Source organism: Lactuca saligna, chromosome 5 (assembly GCF_052625555.1).
Source record: "Lactuca saligna cultivar CGN05327 chromosome 5, ASM5262555v1, whole genome shotgun sequence".
In the NCBI taxonomy this organism is placed as follows: domain Eukaryota; kingdom Viridiplantae; phylum Streptophyta; class Magnoliopsida; order Asterales; family Asteraceae; genus Lactuca; species Lactuca saligna.
The window spans coordinates 292,086,612-292,095,875 of NC_136421.1; the positions used below are offsets into that span (position 1 = coordinate 292,086,612).

Sequence of the window (9,264 nt, forward strand, 5' to 3'; positions counted from 1 at the left end):
ATTGATGTTTATGGTTATTTATTAGTTTTTGGGTTGTTACCGATTGGACGTTTGATGGTAAGTTCATTAATGGTTGTTTTTTTGGTAGTTATCTATTAGTTATAGAAACTAGTAATAGATGATAGACATTGGATTTTAAATTGAAAAATTAATTACATATTAAAAAATCCCCCCCCCCCACCCTCTAATCGAATTATCCCACCTATTGCATGTAAGTGAATTTCCGCTTATGCCCTTGCTCCTCTTGTTGGTTGCATACCTTATTAGGTGTATTGATTGAAGGTGTGTCCATAATAATTTTTAAGTTTCCCCTAAATGAACTCTCAACTTATGATTTAGTCAAATCGAATACCTAGAAAACTACTATGATAATTTAAACAATTTGTATAACCATAATCTTATCTTGTAAAGTATTAATTTAAAACCTCAAAAAATATTTAAAATTTTAAATGAGATTTATATTGATTTTCTTTCTCTTTATCATTATATGATGGTATAGATATAGATAGTTTACAATCCTTTGAAAAACGCTTTCAAAAAAAGTCCTTACCATTTTCGAGTTTTTTCTTTCTCAAGTAAGAAAATCATTACATATTGAAAAAAAAGTTATGGATTTTCGTTCAATTCCATTTGAGGAGCAAGTTAGTTCTTAATATTTATTGAAGTTTTATCATTGACTTGTATGTATCAGTGTGTGTTTGTGTATGTGGTGAATATAAATGTTTTTATTTCATTATGTATTTATGTGTGTGTATATGATTGTAATTGTGTGTATGTTTTTGCAAATCGGTCGATAACATGTATTTCCTTTTGAAAACCTATGCACACATTTCTGTTTTCAAATTTATATGTATTTATGATGAACATGACATCAGTAAATCATAAATACCACATATTTCATACCGTTTGGTAACTCTTGGTTTTTCCATTTATATCAATTATAGCACTGTACTTTTAAAGCATTTTGCTATAATCTGAATAACAGTTCTTATTCAAATTTCCTTTTGATTAATTAAAAAGGTAGTTTGTGTGTGATCCTCTTTTTTTTTGAAAAAAAAAACATGTATATCCTTTATAACAATGTACTTTTAAACCATATTGCTATTATCGGAGTAAATTTATTATTTCTTCTATTTTAATTGTCACAATGCAATGCATGTTATACAAGCTAAGGTAATTTCGTAATCGGTTTTTCATTTATTCATAGTCATCTCATAAGGGCACTTTGGATAAATGAAAGCACACTAAATTAGCTTCTGGTTGTTCTAAGTGCCAGAAATAACTGCAATTTTTTTTGTTTGCAATAGCATCTTACTTTAATTTATATTTCTTAGTTCTTTTCATTTTTTCTTATTACTAGACATATAGAAGTACATTGCTGTAATTATGTATGTTATAATTACATATACTTTGAAAAAGCTATCTAATCATAACATTCTACATTTAAAAGTATAATGATTTATTAAAGCTAAAAGGTTAACAAATACAAAGTTTTTTAAATTAGCATCATACTTTAATTTTTATTTATTAAATATTTTCTTTTTTTCTTATTTAAGCATTCTATTTTGAATCAATCTGGTATATTTAGTTTCATTTTTTAGGAAATAGTATTACACTTTCAAAATGTGTTCATTATAAAAGAAATATTTAAATAAAACTCAATAATTGTAACATCCAAAAATTTCACCAAAATTTAAACTTTTCAAAAAAACATCCCAATTCATTAATTTATTACAAAAAGGTTTTCAATACATTTATTATCAGAGTATTCCCAGGTCCATATCATAAAACATAAACACGAGGAGCGGTACGATCACGCATTTGCCTTGCCACGGTCTCCGGAAGAACCTGAAAAACATTAAACCACAACTGTAAGCCCGATAGCTTAGTGAGATACCCCCAAAATACCAACCACATATATCATACACATAACATGCTATAACATATCGAATCACAGAACAGCCATGCATATCGGGTCTACTGTGTGACTGGTCTGCCGGTTCGGGCCTTTAGTCCACCTGATCCACCCTCCGAGTCTAGTCATGTCCCTCGAGTCTGCGGTGTGGTTGGTTCGCCCGCACCGGGTCTTCAACCCACCTAGCCCACTCTCTGAGTCTACAGTATGACTGGTCCGCCCGCATCGGGCCTTCAGTCAGCCTGGTCCACCCTCCGAGCCTCGGCACGTCTGGTCCGCCCTCGTGGGGCCTACAGCCTATCCGAACCGCTCGTTGGGCCTTCGGAACAACCGGTCCGCAATAGGTATCTTGGCCTACAGCACAAAGCAGGACTCGCCTCAACCCAACTCCAGTCCAACAACCATGTGCACATAAACATACAATCACATAACAATTCATATTCAATCAAACCGATCTAGCAGATCATGTAACACAACATACTCTAAGCAGGATACCGACGTAACCGGTCACTAGCATAGCATCACCCTATATACCAGGATACCGACCTTAACTAGGTCTCTAACGAATACCATCCTAACTACCAGGATGCAAACATATCAAAGCAATAACATAACCACAGATACCCGAATCTCAATCCGATAAAGGGCTGGCCTTGGTGCCTTAGACCCTGTTGATATAGTGAGGATAACTCACCTTGCAACTACTGACTGAAAAGATAAGCTCACGTTGCTCCAATCTCCGACACGACTTCACCCCTGATAAAGCTGAAAGACTAAACCCAATAACTACCACAAAATACCAAAATTCCCTTATAAGTCAACTGGTCAACTCTTGGTCAAAGTCAAAGTCAAAGTCAACCTCCTAACTAGCTTTACTCGCCGAGTTTCTCAACTCGGAAAATCTCATCTCAACTCACTGAGTCATCCCTTGACTCACAGATTCTTAGCTTAACCAAAAGAGGCTAGGACCTCAAGATCAGACTCGCTGAGTCCAAGAACAGACTCGCCGAGTCCAAGGCTATCTTCAACCAACTCGCCGAGTTGTTATTCCAACTCGCCGAGTACACCCATGTGACACGCCGAGTACCACTTGCTCTTAACCCATACAGAGGCTTTCCAAGCCATGCAGGGGTTCCAATCCACAGATCTACTCTTCCACAAGCTATTCCTCACGTAAAGTTGCAAACTTTACGTGAATCCAAAGAGATCTAAGCATAATATGCTCTAGGGCTAGGGTTTGGGACACAATAACTTCACCAACAACTCTTAAGCATAGAATTTCTGGCTTTCTGGATCATTAACCACCTAGATCTGAGGTAACAACCTCAGATCTTACACCAAACTTGAGATGGACCTCATACATACCACAAAAACCCCCCCACAATTGATTGATTTAGATGCACAAAAGCTCAAACAGCAGGTTATTACCTCAAATGAAAGCTCCAACTGAAGAATAAGCTAAATCTTTGCAAAGCCCCTTGCTCCAACCTTCTTGTTCTTCACTTCACTTACAAGATTTCCTCCTCCAAGGCTCTAAATGCTCTCCAACTCTCTCACAACCGAAGCTAGGGTTTCTAGACTTCAAGGGAGAGTAAAGAGGCTGGGGAGAGGGTTTTATGTTCATTATATAGGGCTAAATCCCCGGGATTAGGGTTTTCTTCATACAGCACCAACTCGCCGAGTCCACCCTTGAGACTCGCCGAGTTGGTCACTTATCACTCGACCAACATCGCGACCCTACTCGCCGAGTCCACCCATGGACTCGCCGAGTTGCCCTTTCACATTTTCACTTTGAACCCTGAACTTGCACTCTTGAACTCGGGATGTTACAATAATACCACCATTAGAAAAGAAAATTCTTTTTTTATGCTCCTTCCTATCAAAATATCAAAATATGATACATAGCACAATAATTAAAGTTTAACTTACTTTCTTAGTTGCCTTTGTGTATTTGATAATGATTTAATTAAAATGCAGTGCCATCCTATTGAAATCTTCTACATCCTGGAGAAGCTACCATGCAAAAGAAATTACAAAATTGGCTCCATTACCAATTTCCTATTGTTGTGTTTTTCCTGCCAAAACCAATATTTTTGCTGCAAGATGCTCAATCTCAAGCTCATTTACAATACTTGCATAATCACTTGTCGCAAGTAGCTTGACCAGATGATTACTGTTCATTTTGATATTACCTAAAACAAAAAGGAAGAGGGTAAATAAGTAAACAAAAGTTATGTTAGTATAGCAAAACTTTGATATTGTTGCCTCGATATGTGGTAATAGCTTAGGTATATTGACAATCATTTTAACTACTCCATTAAAGCATAAATACTTTATTTCCTCAAACAATTGTGTGCAAAACAATAAGAGCTAACGTGAAAGTAAGATCATACGACTTTCTGATTTGATAAAAACAAATTATTAATAATCGCAAAGTGCAGATAAACAAGACGATATGTCAAAGATTTTTCTATAGACGTATAAAAGCTTTATGTATTTATAAAATGTTTTACTACGTTTTTTTCAATACAACATAGCCTACAACATAGATCCATTAAAATCATTTATCTCTTATAATTTCAACATCCCAACTATTTGTTATGCATATTTTCCAATTCTCGATTGGCATTTTCATTTTGCTAAATAATTGTCGACTCACCTACAAATGAAAAATAAAATGAAGTGCAAAATTGATCATTCTCATAAAACCTGATACTCTTGAATGCAACATTCAAAAAATCAACCGCAAGAGTCAAGAAACCCAATACACTGATACTCCCCACGTCCCTTTTTACAAAAGAAATGCACAAGATTATTACATAATACTAAATGGCAATATACTTTGTGAATAGAAAGTGTAACCATATTCAAATTTCAAACAATATTCCTAAATACTACAAAAAATTGTAAATCCTAACATGAACAGGGTAAGACAACATTAGGCTAAATCTCAAAATTATTATTATTATCATTTTATATATATATATATATATATCCCCTTTATGAATAGTGTTTTAGGTCTATTTTTTGTTTTAACCCCTGGACTTTTTATGGTTGTGGGTTTTGTCGATTGGTTATCATTAAAGTTATCATTTAGTTTAATTTTAATGGGAAAACGACTTATGAAATTAACAAAATTTTAAAATTATATAAAAAAAACATCATTCAATCTTGTTTAGTACAAAAAATATCAACAAAGTATGTAGGTAAACCCTTAAGTTTTGCAATTCTTTTTATGTTTTTACCTTATATTTTTTATTTAATATTATACATTTATACATATTTATACATGAAAATTTTTCATTTAAACATCGTATTTTCATTTTATAAAAATGTTATATCTTTATATACTATTTTTTTTCATTTTATAAAAATGTTATATCTTTATATACTATTTTTTTTCTATTTATACGCTTTAAATATAAAAACATATTTTAGTTCACAAATAAAAATGTTATATCTTTATAAGAATTCCATTTTAACAACCTACTATGCTCCTCTTTTTGTTTCCAATTTAACCCAAACTTTAATAAAGACCATGTATATCTAAATGTATTATAATATTTAAATAGTTCACAAATTTGTCTTGTTTCACTCACGACTTAATTCATAAAGCCTTAATGTCTCGTAGATTCAATGGTGAAGTCATCGAGCATCCAATTTGGGACTCAAGTCACAAATGACTTAAACAATACTTCTAGTCTACTCTCACAAGTTATAATAATTACAAGGATATTCAAATATTATTTTAAAATTATAGAAATTCAAATTTCAATCCTAGTTCATGATTTTGTCCTTATATAATGATTTCAAGCCAAACAATGGAATTGAGAAGCTTAATCCAACAATAAAGTTTGTGAGTTAAATTGATTCCTTTTGCTAGTTTTGAAATTTCTTAAAATATATATGATTGGATTCTTATTTTCATTTGATCAACTTCCAAGTCATCTAAAGTTTAGCTTGATTTAAAATCCTCGTCATTCCATTCAAAGAGTATTTTACCATTTGAATATATGTAGTTAGTAGCGTTAAGATCTTGGTGGGGATGGTGGTTCATGGTCTCAGCCTAAATTGCGGGTTGGAAAAGTGTTCACAAATAGCGGACTTGTAAATAGCACCCCAGATTAACCACTATTTCATCGTTATTTTGAATTTGATCTCATTTTTTAACATTTGTTAAATATATATCTATTATGATTTAGTTACTTATAAGAAAACAAATTATTTCTTTTGGGTCACCCAACTATTCTTAACCCAATACATGAAAGATTTATGCATATTCTTTCCTGGTCTAACCTAATCAGAACTTGGAAGTATTAAGTTCCAAGGTTTCTTTTAGATGTCTAACGTTTCGTTTTCATATAAAACTTTAATCAACAAAATGTATCGTTATTTGTGACACTATAGAATTTAGGTTTAAAATTATGGACATTCAATTTACAACAAATCTCTTCCTAATTTGACTTATTTAAATTTAATGTATCATTTCTAAAAAAAAAATAATGTAAAATGGCAAACAAATCATACAACTCGAACTGCAACTGTAGTTAACGTGACTATATAATTTTTTATGCAAAATATACAAATAGATTGTTTTTTAAATATATTTTTATTATTAAAAGTTTTATCAAAAATTATATAACACACATAAATTTATTTATGGTCAAAGTGACATGAAAACTTTAAAAGTCAAATGTGGACAATAATTTTGGACGTATGCAGTAAAATATATAAAATAAAATAAAAAGGCATAATAATCTTTTGAAGTTTTTCTGGACTAAAATCGCAGAAAGGTTTTGAATTTAGACCTATCATGCAAATTAAAAAAAAAAATTGGAACATATCCAAAGATTTTTGTAAACCACAGGGACTAAAGTTGCAATTTTTTCGAACAAAGCCCTAGCAATGGTTCTAAAAAACTGTTTCGCAAAACATACTCTCAAAATCTGTTCATAAAATTTTGAACAATTTCTCAACACAATAACTGCTTGCAAAACCCTAAAGAGTGATTTATATTTTCCTTTGAAAAATTGATTCTTACTTATAACAATTAACGAATTTCTTTTCATTAGTTCTTTGTATTAACTCGTAAATCATCCACCCAAAAAAATGAAAAATTGCGATTGACTTCACCTAAGTTCTTTCTTGTTGTTATAAATATTTAGAAGATATATTCTAAGGTAAAACTCCTGGTTGGTTCATTTTGCTAGACATATTGCAGGAGTGGATGTTATAAACTTAAAATCAATTTCATGAGAAAGAAAATCTACATAAATTTTTAAAAGATTTATCATACAAAAATTTCATGAGATATATTCTAAGATTGAAATCATACAAACTAAACAGTAGATTGTAAGAAGCAAGGGTTTAACATTTTGTATTTTGGTAAAATACATCATCGAAATACAATTCTCCCCATCCCTATATTTTTCACAAAAGCTTAAAATTCAAAAAGCTTAATCTATTCAGACTTCTTAGCTTTCTTTGGAGATTTAGCAGCTTTAGAAGGAATTGATGGCTCCTTTGCAGCAGTCTTCTTTGGCAACAAAATAGGATTGATGTTTGGAAGAACACCACCATGAGCAATCGTAACTCCACCCAGTAATTTTCCAAGCTCTTCATCGTTTCTAATGGCCAACAGAAGATGTCTTGGGATGATTCTGGTTTTCTTGTTGTCCCTAGCCGCATTTCCAGCTAACTCTAGCACCTGCAATCAACAAAAATCAAGCAGATTAGAAAAATAATCCATGAATTAGAGTAAATATCAAACACAAAAGAGCTTCAAAAATCAGATCTAAACTCCATTTTCTTTGTTTAATTCAAAATCAAGCCATAAAACATCGATTCGTGACACCGATGAAGCCATGAAGATCAGATCCACATTGAGCTTAATGCAATGAGATGAGAAAATAAAACTTACTTCAGCAGCAAGGTATTCAAGAACAGCGGCGAGGTAAACTGGAGCACCGATTCCAACACGCTGCGCATAACGTCCTTTCTTCAGAAAACGCCCAATTCTACCCACGGGAAACTGCAGTCCGGCCTTGACAGAGCGGGTAACCGCCTTCTTCCTTGGACCACCGCCCTTCCGTCCTCCGGCACCTTTCTTAGTTTTTCCGGCTCCCTCCATCTTCTGAATTCCGATTAACGTCGACGAAAAAGTTAATGAATGAATGAGGCTTCGGGTTTCAGTGATGAGCAAGCATTAACATGGTTTGATTATGTAGAGTTGGGTGGCGGGGACTATGGATCGTTTGCGTTGTTTCAACCATTGGATGAAGGCATAATCAACGGTTCCGATTTGTCGAATCACGATCCGCGTGAGATGAGCACAATTTGAAATTCCAATAATATTTCAAGTCTCCCGCTAAAGAGAGTTGCGACGTATTTTCGAAATACTAAGAAAACATGGTATAACGGATCATTATTATGTAGTTCTTATTTATCATACATTTTTTTTTATGTTTTATTGTGCGATGATTTGTTTTCTTCGTTTTTTTTTTTAAATAGAGACAAAATATAATGTTCGATAAACATGTCTTTAAAAAAATGTTGCAAATATATGTTGAAAACTTCGTTATGATGTTGATAAGGTTCAAAAGGAGATATTTATGAATTATTACATTGTGCACGACAGCTTGTTTGCCTCGATGGATATGAGAAACCCATCCCGATCTCATACTCGCCCCTGTCCTGAATGTCTGGGCGATTCTCCTCTACTTAGATTCGACTAGGTCTTCGCAATACGTGCGATTTGAAGGATTCCCAATCATGCTTACTCTTAAATAACCAAATTGTTGATCATTTGTTGCTTTCCCGTGCTAGTGTTCTATCACTGACCCAAACCCTAAATAACCAGATTGTTGACTATTTGCTACTTTTCTGTGTGTGTTAGACTTCAATGGTAGTTGGGATACTTATCTCCCATTAGTTGAGTTTCCGTACAACAACAACTACCACGCGAGTATTGATCGTCCTCCCTTCGAGATGTTATACGGGAGGAAGTGCAGGACCTCGATCTGTTGGGGTGAGGTCGGTCAGAGGGTCATAGGGAGCATTGAAGTGGTGCTCAATACGACAGAGGATTCAACAGGTCCGGAGCAGGCTTTAGACTGTTTAGATTCGGCAGAAAAGTTATGCCGACAAGCCGATTAGACCTGGAGTTCTAGGTCGGGGATATGGTTTTCCTGAAGGTGTTACCATGGAAAGGCATTATTAGATTCAGGAAATGGGGCAAGTTGGGCCCCAGATACATTGGACCGTTCAAGGTTTTAACCTGGGTGGGCAAGGTGGCGTACAGGCTGGATCTGCCAGCCGAACTCAGTCAGATCCACAACACTTTCCACGTC

General features: G+C 33.9%; 1 protein-coding gene across 1 annotated transcript; it reads right to left on the minus strand.

The window, feature by feature from the left end:
• Positions 1-7,265: 7,265 nt before the first annotated feature.
• On the minus strand, positions 7,266-8,123 carry LOC145048185 (histone H2A-like). Its single transcript, XM_078996618.1, has 2 exons — positions 7,836-8,123; positions 7,266-7,622 (listed from the first exon to the last, which is right to left on the minus strand). The coding sequence occupies exons 1-2, from the start codon at positions 8,043-8,045 to the stop codon at positions 7,377-7,379; spliced, it is 456 nt and encodes a 151-aa protein (XP_078852744.1). The 5' UTR covers positions 8,046-8,123; the 3' UTR covers positions 7,266-7,376.
• Between the last annotated feature and the right edge of the window lie 1,141 nt (positions 8,124-9,264).